Source organism: Daktulosphaira vitifoliae, unplaced genomic scaffold (genome assembly GCF_025091365.1).
Source record: "Daktulosphaira vitifoliae isolate Bord-2020 unplaced genomic scaffold, ASM2509136v1 Scaffold_2, whole genome shotgun sequence".
Classification (NCBI taxonomy): Eukaryota; Metazoa; Arthropoda; class Insecta; order Hemiptera; family Phylloxeridae; genus Daktulosphaira; species Daktulosphaira vitifoliae.
Window position 1 is genome coordinate 10799627 of NW_026099573.1, and position 18639 is coordinate 10818265.

General features: G+C 28.7%; 1 protein-coding gene across 5 annotated transcripts in view; it reads left to right on the top strand.

The window, feature by feature from the left end:
• Positions 1 to 18639, top strand: part of LOC126897507 (uncharacterized) — a 116896-nt gene that overhangs the window by 22254 nt on the left and 76003 nt on the right. Inside the window, exons 2-7 of one of the 5 annotated variants that reach the window (XM_050671176.1) lie at positions 822 to 866; positions 1000 to 1044; positions 7056 to 7100; positions 9810 to 9860; positions 11187 to 11228; positions 11465 to 11506. In XM_050671176.1, the coding sequence (XP_050527133.1) occupies positions 846 to 866; positions 1000 to 1044; positions 7056 to 7100; positions 9810 to 9860; positions 11187 to 11228; positions 11465 to 11506 (246 nt within the window). In that variant the 5' untranslated portion in view covers positions 822 to 845. The remainder of the gene's footprint in view (positions 1 to 821; positions 867 to 999; positions 1045 to 7055; positions 7101 to 9809; positions 9861 to 11186; positions 11229 to 11464; positions 11507 to 18639) is intronic. The other 4 variants (XM_050671177.1, XM_050671179.1, XM_050671178.1 and 1 more) reach the window with 4 other exon arrangements.

Genomic DNA, 18639 nt, shown 5'->3' on the forward strand with positions numbered 1-18639 from the left:
TAACTTTTTCAACTTAATTTTTGAAAATGTTCCGGAAATACTGCGTCCTTTAAACATATATCAAATTAAAGCTTATTTTATGTACTATAAAATGAAAAAAAAAATTTGTCCCGACGATCTATCTTCTATGCGCAAATGGCTACCATATTCAAAAATATGCTATTTTAAAAAAATTTTTTTTTTTAATTTTACACTATCTACAGATTTGCATCGAAGCGTTTTTTATGATAGTGATTTTAATCACTGTCAGATATCATCTATACTGGACCCAACTATGCCACGACCGCACAGTGCCTGTGACCTCACTGTGCTGGGTTTTTTTTTTTTGAAAATATTTTTACAGTAAAATGGTACCAAAAAATTTGGAATATTATACCTTGTTAGTAGAACACACAAATAGCGTAAAAAATAAATAAATCACAAAGTAACAATATTTAACTTTGTAGTTGAAACTTTTTATCATATCAGGCCCAATTCAAAAATATATACTTTAAAAACATTCAATTTTAATGATTTATCTGTCTATCATAGTAAAATTAATACCTTTTTAGTTTCGCATAGAAGATAAAATGTCTAACACCTTCCATCTGAAGAAAAATGTCACTGAATTATTCTGAATATAATTAATTTAATAAAATAGCATTTTTGATATTTATATTAATATTTTAAATATATAAAACATGTCTAAACTTTATTATCAATAAAAAAAAAGACCTAACAAATAGTAAGTGATGAATTATAATCTTAAAATTACTCATCTTAAGGATTTTCAATAATAATATTAAATCTCAACATTTTCATTATTATTGGTATTTTTCTAGAATAATATTAGTAATGAAGAAAAGATGATAGAATATATTAATAAGGTAACATTGCTAATGTTATTATGTTATCAATTTGATTATCTGAATAATTTTTTTCAATATAATAAATAATAAGTACAATTTTGTTCGAGAAAATGAAGGATTATTTTATTATTTCAAAGTCTTATACATTTAGGTCAATTTAAGTGACGAAATCTACATGAATTCGTCATCTACAGAGGTAATATATTACTTAAATATTGTTGACGAGCTATATTCATTATTTATCACACTCTTTTTTTTGTTATCTAATAACAGCCGGCCGGCCATTTGTATAATCGTGATAGTGTATGTTCCACCGTCATAACGAAGACGACGCGCTCCCAGTTTTTTTTAAGTTATTTTTAATGTCAAAATAAATATATATATACATGTTTAAATAGTAATGTATATCAATTTTTTTTGGTTATTGTTTTGATATAAATTTTTTTTTTAAATTAAATGTAAAATTAACCATTTAAAAATATTGAGCGTTCGATTATTAAATTTTAATATCCCGCTCGCCCACATATTTGGTCCTTACGAACACGAATGTTCAAAATTGTACCGTCTAATAATTATTAGCATTAATAGGTGCTATTTTAGTTAATAATAAGTTTAGTTTGTTCGATTTTTAGTTCGAATAGTGTTTCGCGAGTTTGTACGTAATCGATGCGTAGGTGCTATATTTGAACAAAGAAAACGGAATTTCTAGCTATAACAAATATAGCTAATGCGTACAAAGTTTTGTTATCATCCCACAGCTATCAATAATGGCAGAGAAGACAAGCAGCCGAAGAGAGGTGTTAGAGTCTCAGCTAACCTATGTACGACCTATGTCAAACATTTCAACAATGATAGCAATATCGAGCAATTAAAATTAAGAAAGGAAAAGATAGAAAAAAACTGGAGTGAGTTTCAAAAACTACAGTCCGAAATCGAAGATAAGTCTTCGAAACAATATGACGAAGAAAAATAAAAGACAACTTTTAAAATGATTATTTCAAAGCACTTGCTGAATGTACTAGAGTGATGGAAAAATACAACAAGGTAAATCAGCGAGAAAGTGCGACTTGGTCCAACAATTAGCCAATTTACCAGTATCAAGCAACAATGCGGAACCATTCTTGAGATTAGGAAATTATGAAGTATCTAATTTCGACGGTGAATACAAAAATTGGTCCACATTCAGTGACTCATTTTTAGCTTTTATCGACTGGCAGTCATAAATCCCCTACATACAAAAATTATTTTATATTTAAAAAAGGCCTTAAAAGGAAAATCTGCAAAAACAATTCAGTCATTTCTTATGACTGAAAATAATTACAAATTAGCGTGGAAATTTAGTAACAACCGTTTGAATAATGAAAAAATCATAATTCAAACTCGTACAAAAGCTATTTACAATATAGGGCAATTAAAAGAGTCAGCTTCTGAATTACGTCGTTTATTAGATACATTAGCGGAAGAAATGACTATGCTAAAACAACTTGGTACGGAACCAGTAACCTGGGGTTCTATGTTGCTACACATAATTTCAATAAAATTAGATAGCACAACATTGAAGGCGTGGAAAACCGACGCGCTTAAAACAAAAATGCCAACTTTTGATGAATTAGAAGCGATAGAAAGTTCTCAGAGGCTTGCAATTAAAAGTGATAGCGACAAAAAGGAAATGTCATTTATAAAAGATAGAAGGCGTAGGGAACCGGAGTGGCAAAAAAGAACGGCTATGCACGCATCATCGGCAAAATTAAGATGTTATTTATGTGATAAAACTCATGCGTTATACCGCTATCCTCAGTTTCTTACACTATCCATAAAAGATCATCAAGAACAAGTCAAGTAATTAAATATATGTGTTAGGCCGTCATGCTGAAAATACATGAACATTTTTCAACTTTAGAAAATGCAGCGAACGCCATAATACGTTATTGCACGGACAAGCCAGCAACATAGCAACAAGCGCTGCCATAAGTCCTCATGCGATGATCGGTGAAAATTAACAAGTTTTGTTGTCCACATCAATTATTAGAATTTATTAAAAAAACAAGGATTCCTTTTTAACTCGGGTGTTATAAGACTCGGGTAGTCAAATAAATTTGATGACTGTCAAGTTATCTCAAAAATTAAAATTAACTATAAGAAAAATAAATGTAGCTATTTCAGGTGTAAATAATGCTACGAACAAATCGCATTACGCAGTAACAACAACAATAAGAATGAGAGAAACAGAGTATAATAGTATTCAAAAGTTCCTTGTGTTGCCGAAATAAGGACAAGATTACCTGCCGATAATATTGACATAACTTCGAAAATTTAACATAAATTGCCTGATTACGTCAAACTAGCAGACACGTCCTATGTGTTTGCTGGGAAAATAGATATATCAATCGGAGCTGAATGTTTTTATAACATAATTCGTGGCGACAATTACAATGAGAATCCAGGTGTTGTTTAATATGAAACGGACTTAGGCTGGGTAGCTGCTGGTTCCACGCCAATTATGAAAACTTGTACAAATCATTCATTTTTCACAGCAGCAGTTATAATTGAAAATGACTTTAGCTTAAATCAACAAATGGCACAGTTTCGGAAAACGGAAGAAATTATAATTAAACATGTTTTTAGCTTAGAAGAAAAAGCCTGGTTTGATCATTTTGAAAATACAGTTAAACAAAATGATAAGGGTCAATTTTAGCTGCCGATAAAAAACAATTGTAGTAATTTGGGCGAATCAAAGTCAAAAGCAAATACGCAATTTTTATCATCTGAGAAACGATTTTCAAAAAATGAAAATTTTAAAAAGGACTATGTGCAATTCATGCAGAAGTACAAAGAATTACAACATATGCAAGAAGTCCATGATGAAAGTTAAAATAGTTGTCAATAAAAAAATTATTTTATGCCATACCATTCCGTTTTTTGCGATGACAAGGTCACTACGAAAACTCGGGTTGTATTCAACGCATCTAGTCCTTCTAGTAACGTCGTCAGCTTAATGACACTTTAATGTGAAGCCCAGTAATTCAAGAAGATCTAGTGTACATTCTTGTCCGGTTTAGAACACGTCTATGTGGCCTAAAATTCCAAGGAGCTATGACACGTGTGTGAAAGAAAAGAAAATATGGTTGTAGTAGCTAAAAATCAAGAGTCGTCAATAATTGAACGATTTTTGTCACTACCAAAGTTATAAAGAGTAATTTCGTATATAATGCGGTCAAACCGCCGTCTAAATTAAAAGGTACGTCTATTAATGTCAGTGAAACTGAAATAAAGAAAGTGTAAATTAAGCTTATTAAATTAGAGCAGAAAACACATTTTTTCGAAGATATAACATGTTTGCAAAAAAGAGTCATTATTAGTGGTCGCAGTCAAATCTAAAAATTAAATGCGTTTTTACTAAAAAATTTTTAGATGAGCAGCAAATAATACACGTCAATGCCCGGCTAAATAATTCGGTTGTTGAGAGTAGAGACAAAATAAATCCAATACTACTACTGTCAAAGTCCAAGCTAACTAAATTAATTTTCGAAAACGAGCACATAAGATTGCTACACGCTGGACCACTAGCGTTGTTATTGTCTTTACGCAAAAAATACTGCCCGTTGAACAGGTAAAACATTGCCAGATTCATTGTAAACTAGTGCGTCTCTTATTTTTGTTCTAAGCCGTACGTTTACCAGCCTATTATGGGTAATTTTCCAAGCTCACGCATTGATGCATTCGAACGTGCATTTTTTACAACGGGTATAAATTATGCTTTTGATAAAAAGTGGATTTCGAAAAAACTCACCTATGATAAAGGCATACATTTGCTTACGGATTCATTTTTAAGTGCACTAAAAAGATTCTAGGCACGCAGAGGACTGAGTAAATATATTGTTAGGTCAAAACCAAGAATCGGAAGCTACCCGACATCTGCCCAAATATTGTCCTTATCTCCTTAAATGAGTTTTAATTAAATTTAAATTGTAATAGGTATATACAGGTAAGACGGAGTCGGTTGGCTATGATAACAATTCGCGATAGACAAGTCGTTGAATAAAACAAGTTAAGTTATTAATAATATAAATAAGTCGAAAGTAATAGCATTAAAAACTATGTCTATAACGGTCACTCACAACAACGGCCCTTTGTTTGTTCGACGTAGGTAGCTCCGGACAACAGACAAGTAGAATTGTCACATCAGCACCTCCCTCTACGCTAATTAATACAAGGTATTGACCAAATACTCGTTTGTATTACAAATTAAGTAAATGGAAATGAAACGTGTATAATATAAGTGATAAGAACATATTAATAAATGTTCTTACAATATGTATTTAGATAACGCTACAAATATGGTCGGTACTGATGGAAAATTAAAGAAATTAATAGAACTGCATAAGTCCAAGGAACACGTAGTAGCCGTGAACCGCTGTTCTACATCTCTCGGCGTCAAATGGTTCATTATTCCAGCGCGCAGTCCACATTTCGGCAGCCTATGGGAAAGTTCCGTGAAATCCGTTAAAAAACATTTAACAAGTTCGTTTGGTAAGGCTTCATTAAAGTACGAAGAATTATATACCGTTCTTGAGCGAAATGAAGCGTGTTTGAATTCTAGGTCAATAACTCCGCTGTCTACTGATCCGTCTGATTTAAATGCATTATCTGCTGCTCATTTTTTGATCAGAGGTTCTTTGTGAAAAATACCCGAACTGGACATAACAAACATAACTCCTAATCGTCTAAGAAGATAGCAGAGGGTAAAGCAATTGACACAGCAAGTTTGGAATCAATGGCAAACCGAATATTTGTCTACGCAATATTAATTTACTTTTTTAATTATTATTATTATTTTTTTCAAACGTAATTTTCATTATTTGAATTATTTCATTAATAGTTTTTTTTTTATTTTACATGAATAGTAAAATGGTACCCGGTATGTTGACGAGCTATATGTGTTATTTATCACACTCTTTTTTTGTTATCTAATAACAGCCGGCCGGCCTTTTGTATAACCTTGTTAGTGTATGTTCCACCGTCATATCGAAGGCGACGCGCTCCCAGTTTTTTTAAAGTTATTTTTAATATCAAAAATGAATATATATGTTTAAATAGTAATGTATATCAATCTTTTTTGGTTATTGTTTTGATATTAAACATTGTTAAAAATTAAATGTAAAATTAACAATTTAAAAATATTGAGCGTTCTTTAATTAAATTATAATATCCCGGTTGCCTTCACAAATGTAATAAAACCTCTAACATCACACCCCTGAAAAAAATGTATGGTATCACCATTAAATTATGCTATATATAATTAAGTTAAAAAAAAACCCAGCACAGTGGAGTCGCGGCATAGTGGAGACGTTGCATAGTTGGGTCCAGTATAGATTTAATCTGATAGTGTATAATCACTATCATAAGAAACGCTTCGATGCAAATCGAATTTCCCTCGTTCCCCGTAAATTGGGGAAACCTCCAAAAAAATTACAAATTTAAAAATCGCTAATTTTTTCAATTTTTTTTACAAAAAACTGCCGTAACTTTTTCAAAAATGAACAAATCAATATAAATTTTTTTTTATAGATACCATAGGTATTTACTTATCATTTTATATATTTTTGTGAACATTTGACCCTTAACCAGCCCACAGGAAGAGTTTCAAAATGGTAACTTTTTTACTAAAAATTAACTTTTTCAACTTAACTTTTGAAAATGATCCGGAAAGTATAACACTTTTATATATATCTTAAATTAAAGCTTATGTAATATACTTTATTTTGAAAAAAAATTTTGACTTTGTGATGAAAACGTTAAAGAAAAACGTAGGATTTCCGTGAAAAAATTCTCGATTTTATATTTTATATTATTTATTAAATTTATATTGCTATAACTTTTAGAAAAATGTTTGGATCAATAATATTATATTTTATAATGAATTTGTATATACCCCTTTCATCTGACAAACTTTTTTTGTAAATCGAATCATTCCCGTTTTTTTTTGTGGCTTTTTGGTTATAACATTTTTAGTTTTTAATTAATAATATTTTTAATATAGTTTTAATCTAAAAAATAGAATTATTGATTATTCATATTAATATTTGCAATAAATAAAATATCTGTCTAAAGCTTATTAACAATAAAAACAAAAATAGCTTATCAAATATAAGGGATCAATGGCAATCATATAGCTCAGAAGTTTCATTTTTATTTTTATTTTTCTAGGATAATATTATTAACGATGATAATATGAAAGAATACATTGATAAGGTACAGTTACTCTAATGCTATTAAGTTTTTAACTTGATTATCTTTATAACTCTTTACAATAAGTAAAATTTAGTTTGCAAAAATGAAGAAATATTATTAGTTAGTATATGGAGCTCGCAGGACTTATTATATAATTTTTATATTATATATATTTTATATAAATTTTTTACACTGCGGCATGTTGTGAGCCTACCTAGAACTATCATTGGGCAATATTTCATGCTAGTCCGCGCCATGTTGTGACTCATTTCGAAATTTATCACGAGCTGAATCACATTTTGGTGTAGTCTCCTTATTAGTCATTGCTCGGGCTGCACTGCGTGGAGATGGTGGAAGGACTTTGCACATGTTTGGAAATTATAAATCGCAAACAATAAACACACAAATAATCCCTAAAGTGCCGGATAGAACCAGCGCCTCAGGTCCTCCTGTACCGGACAGTGGGGTTGTCAGTCGATTCTTTTCGGCACATAACCGACTCGCCAAACTCTTAGCGAGACGCAATGCCTACTGGCTTCATAACATCAGATCCACCATGAACCCTACTTGGAACATAGACCCTTATTGTGACTCCAAAGAGTCTCGCTCTTCAGACCACGCCTCGCACCAGAAGAGGGTGTATTGAAGAGATGTCTGTCTCTCCCCGGCGATCCTGGCAGTCATCGTAGGTCAGCACGACTGCTTTACGGATATCGTGTAAGTATTTGTTAAAGAAGTCGAGAATGGACATTACTTGCGTGATACGATCACGTCATCTCACCGTAAGTCCGGCCCATACACCACTCCAGGCATTCATGTCTAATGAGGGACTTGGTTCACTAGCCTCTCGATTCCTCCAACAAGAGGAGATTTCATTACCGGAGCATAGTCATCCACCTGAGCGCCAATCGGTTCTCAAGTTCATTATAGATACATTTTTTTCATAATGATAATAAATATAATTATAAGGTGTACAATAAACTTATACATAAAAGTTGTTAGATACACATTAATGTGAGGTGACGCGATATATTTACATTAATATGAAAACACGGGAAGTGAGGGAGAGCAGGTCAGTCGATCACATCATACACGTTTGTGTTTGTCACGACAGGTATGCCGCTGACACAACGCAATTTGTTTTCATTTTTCTGTAGCCGTCTAGTAGTCCGGAGATTCCGCGTTTTTTTTAATATACGCCGCGACCTTCAATGTGTTTTTTCCCATTAAAAAACTACCACCTTCGTAACGGTACGGCGGCGCTGCTGTTTAGACCGGTCCCTGCAACGTATGGCATTGAAAACTAATTCATTCGCGCTCAATTAGTCGGCCGTTTCGGTTATATCGACGCCAGGTTTTTTTGTGTCGAGTATTGCCTTGTCGCCACAGTGTTCAATTTGAGTTCCTCAACGGCTTGTTATATGTTACGGTGTTTTTTTTTTTTTTTGCCTTCCCTGCATCTGAAGTGTGACAATGTTCATCACCTTCAAACGGCAGTGGGTAACTACTAAGAATTTTTTATTGTTTATTTAACGGATTTACAGTCCACATAATATTTTGTATTAGTCATAAAGGGGGATGTATGTTATTTATTTCATTAGTAATTTGTGCTTATTTCATTTATCATTAGCTCTTGTTTGTTATTTTTTTATCGTAACTGAAAATATCATATTGTGATTATTATATATATATATGTTGTTTTTCTTTCTATCTAGTATATTGTAAGGCTCAATTTCCACATTTTTATATTCTCCTTTCCTTCCGCTAAGGCATGGCCAAAATACGTATGGTCAATCGTATTTATTAAACAAACTAAAAGATTACAAAATCGCAAATTGCCGATACTAAAGAATATATAGCCGGCATTGCACAAAAGTGTTAAAAATAATGTTGTTGTATTAACCGGTTTCTCCTTCAACTTCAATACGGAGGTCAAAAGATGAGATTGTAATTATATTGTTCTGCTATGACAAACCAATCACATTAATTGATATCAAATTTATTTTTTATTTACCTATGGAGAATACTAAAGCCTATCATAATAACTCTTTTAAATATTGCCATAATGGGAAAATAAAAGACTAAATAGTTTACAATCAAAGTTGCATATTAAATCGTTGTACACATAAATTTCTGAATTTAAATGTAATTTTAGATTTTTTTAAAATTACAATGTTCAAATTTAACAATGACTTATAATTATTATTTTTACGATTAGTTTGAAAATATGCTATCACAGATTATTAGTAAATACATGATCAAAAATTGCTTAGAGATAGGCACCAATAATAGCTGGGAACACGGCTAACATTTAAATTTCATTATGAACTAGTTTATAACTCACAATTTCCATATCATAAACTAGGTTACATTGGGGAAGCATTAATTAGTCCTACCTCTACCATCACGTGGTGTGACCTGGGCAACGGACCCCCTCCAGGACGCAGCTAAAAATATAAAACCGTTTGTAATTCAGCTCTTGATAAATTTGGGAATGAGTCACAACACAGCGTGGTCCGACCTGAAATATTGTTTAACGACAGTTCTAGGGCATTCCACAAGATGCCGGTAGATAAAAAAAAAAATTATATGCAACCGCTGTCTAATGTAATATTGTAGATTACACCTTTCAGTTTTCTCTTTTTTATGCGTAATAGCAGTCCTGTATTACTTACGTATTAATATTGTATTATTTCAAAGTCATTTATTGTTAGGTCTTATAACTTTTAGATCTTCGTTAATATAAATAAAGCAATTAAAGAGGTATCGATGTCAAAAAAGGTAATATATTACTTAAATATAATAAATTATCTAACACCTTGACTCTGAAAAAAACGTATGGATGCACCAATGAATTATGCTGTATATAATTAAGTTGAGAAAATAACATTATTGATTAATTATTTGCAATAAAAAAAAACCCAGCACAATAGTTGGATAAAGTATAATGATATCTGACAGTGATTAAAATCACTATAAAAAAAAACGCTTCAATTCAAAACTTTAGATAGTGTTNCGCTTCAATTCAAATCTTTAGATAGTGTTTAATTTAAAAAAAATGGTGGATTATTCCAAAAGCTACATGATCTGCTAGTTCCTTATTAATCTCTTGATTAGGATAAAGTATGTCAAATGAAAAAGGGATTATTAAAAAATATTATTTCTCATAAAAAAATTGTGACGATCCATATACTTTTCAATAAGTTAAAGCATTATAAAGTTAAAATTATAAAAAATAAAATCGAGAATTTTTACACAAAAGTAGAATTTGGTTGCCATTTTCACCGTGAAGATAAAATAATGTCCAACATTTTTTTTTGCATAATAAAGAACATTACATTAGCTTTAATTTAAGATATATATAAAAGTGTCAGACCTTCCGGAACATTTTCAAAATTTAAGTTGAAAAAGTTAATTTTTTGTGAAAAAGTTGTCATTTTGAATCCCCCCCTGTAGGCAGGTAAAAAGTCAGATTTATAAAAAAAATATACCAAATGAAAGCTAATGATATCATGCATCTATATAAAAAAAAAATTATATTGATTTGGTTATTTTTAAAAAGTTATAGCAATTTTAAGTAAAAAAAAATTGAAAAAATGTCGAAAATTAGCGATTTTTAAATTTGTAATTTTCTTGGAGGTTTCCCCCATTTACGGAGAATGAGAGAAATTTTTTCAATTTTTGAGGGTAATGTCTTTGACTACATACGATTTGTGAACTTTTGACGTATCAATGAAAGAAATCGGTTCGGTGAGAGCTGAGAAAAAGTGGTAACAGACATACAAAAAAAAAAAAACACATCATAGTAAAACATCTCAGCTTCGCATCGAAGCTAAAAATTATAAGGAGAACAATCAACAATTGTATAACTACCGATTACTAGATGCGCGTGTACTGTGGACGTACAATACAAACTATGACGGTCGCTGTGGAAGGTATGATGACCAAACATGTCACAAACATGTACAAATCGGTTATACACCAGCGCCACGGAATGCGCGAGGAAGGGTATCAACTATTGCCACACTCTACCCAACATCCTATAATTACTGACCCATTAATATAGTAAGTAAAAATTAAACAAGTTAATTTTGAAAAATTTTACAGATAGATCATTATATACCAGGAATACGACCTACAATTTTAAAGGTATTGATATACAGAATAATTGATTTAATATTGACTAACATAATTTCTTCAGATTAAAAACGAATTTTAGAATAATTTTTGATGTTAATTTAATATTATTTAATTAATTATTATTTTTCAATTTATAAATGATTGAATAATTTTTTGATCTATAAAGTAATTAAATAATAAAAATCTATAAGTACTAATATTTTAGTAAAATATATTAAAAATAGTAATTATGAAAAATTTTAAAGGAAGATCAAAATGTACCAGAAATACGATCTACACTTTTAAAGGTAATAATATACAGAATTATTGATTTATCGTTTACCAATACATTTCTCCTAAAATAATAACGATTTTAATAATACTTTATGGTTTAGTTTGGTATTATATNTCAAATAATGTTAAACTATGGTTTAGTTTGGTATTATATATTTCTTGATTTATAATTCATTAAATATTGTTTAGATCCATAAATTAATTAAATAATAAATTCCTACAACTACTAATTTATTATTAGAGTAGATATAAAAAAAAATGTTAACACAATGGAATCGTGGCATAGTTGCACAAATATTGATAACATTTAACAGTGATTAAAATCACTATTATAAGAAACACTTCAATGAAAATCTGTTGATAGTGTTTAATTTTAAGAAATTTATGGATTATTTCAAAATTAACACCAACATCTATTTCCTTAATTATATACTAATTAGTTGTTCTTTCATTTATAACTATAATGTTTTATAATTGTTATTTAATAATTTAGTATTTTTTAAATTTAGTAAATTTTAAAGTAGTTCATAATTTTATGACTAATAAACGGTCCATTTATATACATTTACATTAATTTTCATCAGAGTCAAAAATATATTTTTCTAAATCTATTTTCCGTCTGATTTCAAATATGCAATTAGATTTTTTCTATTACCACTAAATTTAATTTTATTAAAAGATGGGTTCCTAACCTTTTTTCAATAACTTTGGGAAAGATATCAAATAAAAAAAAATTGAACTCAAAAATAGCATATTTTAGCTTCGATGCGAAGCGGAGAAGGTATTAATTTTACTATGATGTGTTTTTCTTTTTGTGTCTGTTGCCACTTTTTCTCAGCTCTCACTGGACCGATTTCTTTCAAAAATACGTCAAAATATCACAAATCGTATCTAGTTGAAGACATTACCCTTAAAAATTGAAAAATTTTTCCTCGTTCCCCGCAAATGGGAAAAATATCCAAAAAAATTACAAATTTAAAAATCTGTAAATTTTGTCATTTTTTTAACTTTTTTTTCTTAAAACTTCCATAACTTTTTCAAAAATCAACAAATCAACATAATTTTTTTTATACTAAAACCTTAGATATTTCCCTTTTATTTGATATCATTTTTTTGAAAATTGAACACTTATTCTGCTCACAAAGGGGATTTAAAATAGCAACTTTTTTACAAAAATTAACTTTTTTAACTTAACTTTTGTAAATGTTCGGGAAATANTGAACACTTATTATGCTCACAAAGGGGATTTAAAATAGCAACTTTTTTACAAAAATTAACTTTTTTAACTTAACTTTTGTAAATGTTCGGGAAATACTGTGTCCTTTAAACATATGTCAAATTAAAGCTTATGTCATGTACTATAAAATTAAAAAAAAAATTTATCCCGACGACCTATCTTCTATGCACAAATAGCTACCATATTCAAAAATATTATAAAATAAATTAAAATTTTGGGTTTTGTATTTTATTTTATTTTAAAATATCTTATTAGGGGTATACACTGACTTTCATGAATATTATATAATTTAATTGACAAAGTATAAAGTTCATAAGACAAGATATTAAACTTATTAAATATTTTTACTTTTTTAAAGTCGAAAAAGTAATTTTTAAATATGAGTTGGCTTATATAGCCATTTTTTTCGTGCAACGAGAGCAACGAACAGTTGCAAAATCGGTGACTCTTGTGTCTTTCACGCTAAAGGTACGAGGTTCGAATCCGTCTCTACCAATTAATATTTTGCATTTTTTTTGAGATAGAATAAAATTTTTAAATCATTTGATATTTGTCTCATTTAGATTCAATAACATCAATAAATATAAAGGAATCCTATCACTATAGTCTCCCTTCGTGAGAAGAAATTTATATTCATGTTAATATTATTTTATTATGTAGTTTTTTTTGTTGCTATAATTTATTTTGCCAACCCTCACTAGACCTACTTTTTTCAAAGATACGTCAAATGATTACAATTCGTATTTAGTTTAAGTTATTACTCTTAAAAATCAAAAAAATATTCTTTATTCAAATAAAAAGTAGCTTAACCAGCTTTTTCCATACAAACAATTAAAATCATTAATTTCTAATATTCTTAAAGTATTTATTTTCGAATTAGATTTGATATGATAAAAGTATTCAACTACAAAAGTAAATAATCTTACTTTGTAATTTATAATTGTAAAAAAGATAATGAGTTATATTAAAGTAATCATATAAATATATATATATATATATGATTAATTTAATATAACTCATTATCTTTTTTACAAATATAATAAAATTTTATAATACGCTCAATTGAGTAAATCTTTTTAGCAACTTTTTTTATTGGTTATTTTAGATATATGATCAGTAAAACTAATTAAATTCTGAATATTTCCAATGTAAAATCTTTTTAAACGCCAAAAGTTAATTAGAAATGATTACTATGATTTTTATTTAAGTTATCTATTACGATAAAAATGTAAAAAAAAATCGAACTTTTCTGATAAATGTACTGTAAATAGTAATTATAAAATTTCCTAATTGCATATTAATCTTAACAGTTTCTTTTTTTTCTATTTAATAATGTCAATTTCAAACTTGCAAGTTGAGCTAAAAGTTATGGTAATAAATTCATTTTTTTTTTTTAATAAAACTTTCACTTTAAAAGACAATAAAAAGTAGGTTCAAAATTATTAATTTTAACATATTAAAAATCAAAATCAATTATAATTTGAAAACAATTAATTTTAAAAATTATATAACATATAATTAAAAGAATTACTAATCTGTATATAATTAAGGAAATAGAAGTTGATGTTGCTTTTGTCCATAAATTTTTTAGAATTTTTTAAACACTATCTACAGATTTGCATCAAAGCGTTTCTTATGATAGTGATTTTAATCACTGTCAGATTAAATCTATACTGGGCCCAACTATGCAACGTCTCCACTATGCCACGACTCCACTGTGCTGGGTTTTTTTTTAACTACAACAGTCATTTCAAAAGTTAAATTGAAAAAGTTATACTTATTATAAGTATGTAACAAGTTTTGAACGCCTCCTGTATAAGGGAAAATTGTCCGATACAAAAATAATGTATGTCAAAAAAAGGGGTGTATATAAATTATTCAGAAACGAATAATTGTGTTGATCCACACATTTTTCAAAAAGTTATATTAATTTAAAGTTAAAAATATGAAATAGTAAATCAAAAAAATTAACGCAAAAATACTATGTTTTTAACAACGGCAGATATTTGTAAATAGAAGATAAATCGTAGGGACAATTTATATTTTTAATTTATAATAAATAACATTTAATTTTATATATGTTTAATTAATGCAGTGTTTCTGGAACATTATAAAAAATAAATTAAAAACCCAGCACAGGGTGGTCGCGGCACAGTGGTGACGTGGTATAGATGGATCAAGTATAATGATATCTGACAGTGATTAAAATCACTATCATAAAAAACGCTTCGATGCAAATCTTTAGATAGTGTTTAATTTTAAAAAATTGGTGGATTATTCCAAAAGCTTCATAAACTGCTAGTTCCTTATTAATATCCTGATTAAGATAAAGTATGTCGAATGAAAAAGGGATTATTAAAAAATAGTATTTCGCAAAAAAAAAAAATATATAGATCAATACACTTTTCAATAAGTTATAACTTTATAAAGTTAAAAATGTAAAAAGTAAAATTGAGAATTTTCACACAATAATAGCATTTGGTAGCCATTTTCACTGTGAAGACAAAACAAAGTCTGAAATTTTTTTTTTCATAATAAAGTACATTACATTAGCTTTAATTTAATATATATAGAAAAGTGTCAGACTTTCCGGAACACTTTCAAAATTTAAGTTGAAAAAGTGAATTTTTTGTGAAAAAGTTGTCATTTTGAATCCCCCCTGTAGACAGGTAAAAAGTCAGATTTATAAAAAAAACTATACCAAATGATAGGTAAAGACATTATGCATCAATAAAAAAAAAGAATTATATTGATCCATAGATCTTTCGAAAAGTTATAGCATTATAAAGTTAAAAATATAAAAAAGAATTTTTTTACAAAAATCGTATTTTTTTTATTAAGTTTAATGTCTGTTTTCACCATGAAGATAAAATAAAGTCCGAAATTTTTTTTTACCATTATAAAGTATATTACATTAGCTTTAATTTAAGATATATATAAAAGTGTCAGACCTTCCGGAACACTTTCAAAAGTTTAGTTGAAAAAGTTCTACTTTCTATATACATTTTTTTATTTGAAGCCCCCCCATATATAGGGAAATAGTCTGATTTAAAAAAAAAGTATATTCAATGAAAGATGTATATAAATACTACTTCTCGTGAAAAAATTGTATTGATTCATACAAATTTTTTTTTTCATAATAAAGCATATAAATTTATGAAAAAATTTACCAAATGAAAGGTAATGATATTATGCATCTATATAAAAAAGAGTTATATTGATACGTTCATTTTTGAAAAAGTTATGGCACTATTAAGTAAAAAAAATTGAAAAATTTTTGAAAATTAGCGATTTTTAAATTTGTAATTTTTTTGGAGGTTTCCCCCATTTACGGGGAACGAGGGAAATTTTTTCAATTTTGAAGGGTAATGTCTTCGACTAGATACGATTTGTGATCTTTTGACGTATCGTTGAAAGAAATCCGTTCGATGAGAGCTAAGAAAAAGTGGTATCAGACAAAAAAAAAAAAAAAAAAAACACACATCATAGTAAAACCAATACCTTCTCAGCTTCGCATCGAAGCTAAAAAAGTGCTGTTTTGAATTTGCCCCAGATAAAAATGTCTTGTGGGCAGGTGAAGGTTTAGGTTTTAAAAAAAATTATATCAAATGAAAGATAAGTACCTAAGGTGTCAATATAAAAACATTTCATTGTAAAATAATTGTAATAGTTTCAATTGTAAAAATAAGAATTACGATAAGAATAACTATACAGAACGCCTATACTGCCGTGTCAGAGGTACTAGGCACCCTCAAACCTAAAAAGAGTACCCCCAGAAATTTTGAGCAAATCAATAGTTTCATGATGACTATGTAAACATAAATTATTATTATTAGTTTTAGTTTTAGTTATTATCGAGGTGGACATAATGCCCATGCACTCAGACCTGTTGGTCCATTGTGCGCACCTCATACCGAATTGTCTTGATTCGGTTTACCCACCTAAGTGTTATCACCAAAGTATTAATACATTATACCAACCATAAAGTCACCTCTAAAGATCACCAAAGAGTCCTGTCTTTCTGGCGAAATTAAGTATCTCTCTGGATTTTAGGTTTTTAATATCTTCTTTTTCAGGAAAAGGTTTATTCAAGTAGTTTGATCTTAGTGTGGACAAGGCTTCACATTCGCACATGATGTGAAATGAGTGTTCCTCTTCTACTCCACACTTCCTGCACAATGGTGATTCCGATACCCCCATTGCGTTAAGATGTTTAAACAGGTTACCTGTCAAATTATTTTATACTTGAATCCTATAATTTATCGAAAAATTTTATGTGCTAATTAGGCTACTTATCAGTGTCTAATTAGCATATAAAATTTTTGTTGTAAGAAACCTGACTTTTTTGCTTAAGGTATTAATTATACTATGATATTTTTTTTTATTAATTTATTTTTGTGTGTCTGTTACCACTTTTTCTCAGCTCTCACTGAACAGATTTCTTTCAACGATACGTAAAAAGTTCACAAATTGTATCAAGTTAAAAACACTACCCTTAAAAATTTCTCTCATTTCCTGTAAATGGGGAAAATCTCCAAAAAAATTACAAAATTTAAAAATCGATAATTTGTGACATTTTTTCAATTTTTCTTATTTAAAATTGCCATAATTTATTGAAAAATAAATTGATAGAAACAATTTTTTTTATAGATACAGTAGGTGTTTACCTATCATTTTTTGTTTTTTTTTGGTGAATCTTATCTGCCCATTGGTGGGGATTACATATTATAACTTTTTCTCAAAAAATTAACTTTTACAACTTAACTTTTGAAGGTGATCTGGAAATACTGACAATTTTATATATATACCCTTAATTCAAGAATAAGTAATAAGTACTATTTCGGTGGTGCTAATTTAAGTTAATATATGACAAAAGAGTAACGGTCGCTATGATGGTAAAAGTCAACTGCTGTTTAGCATATTAGTATTATGGCACAGTGGTCGTAAAGTCCAAAAGTGTTTATGTATGTAGTCCTCCTTACTGTAGTAATACGCCTGTCGCTGTATCAACGATATAAGCCTAGTGGGCGTTACAATAATAATGTGGGAATGATCACGCATATGTGATCGTATCAGGATGAATACAATTGTTTTATAATAAATATTATTATTATATTTCATTCATTTTCATTCGACATAAGATTTTTTTAAATAGGACCATTTCCCTTATACAAAGGGGGTTCAAAACTTCAAAATGAATATAGTGAGTAGGGACTTTTTCAACTTAATTTTTGAAAGCGTTCCGGAAATACTGACACTTTATATTTATCTTAAATTTAAGTTTATTTAACATACTTTAATATGAAAAGATAAAATGTTGGACCTAACGTTGTCTTCATGGTGAAAATGACTATCGTTTTCAAAAATATTTTATTTTTGTGTTATAATTCGCAGTTATATATTTTATTATAAAATAAAATATCTTACNTCAGTTATATATTTTATTATAAAAAAAAATATCTTACAAAGGATTTTGAATTAGAAAAATTGTTTTAACTCATTTAGACTCAATAAGTTCAATGAATATCAATGTACTGTCATAACACAAAACAAAACCCAAACAGAAAGGTTAATANCTGTCATAACACAAAACAAAACCCAAACAGAAAGGTTAATAGAGTAGTGTAGTGTGATGTCGAGCCACTGCCTGAAAATTATTTTTAGTTTCATCTGAATTTAACAAAAAAATTTTACAATTATAATCAAATTTTTGTAATACACTTAATTTAGTAGATTTTTTTAACAAATATTTTATTAGTTTTTCAGTTAAAGTAAACCTATAAAGTTAAATAAGTTCTAAATACCTCAATTGTAGAATCTTTTTAAACATCAAAAGTTACTTAGTAATAATGACTATGATTTCTATTTTATATGTGTTCAGTATACGATGATCGTTTGTGATAATGGTGG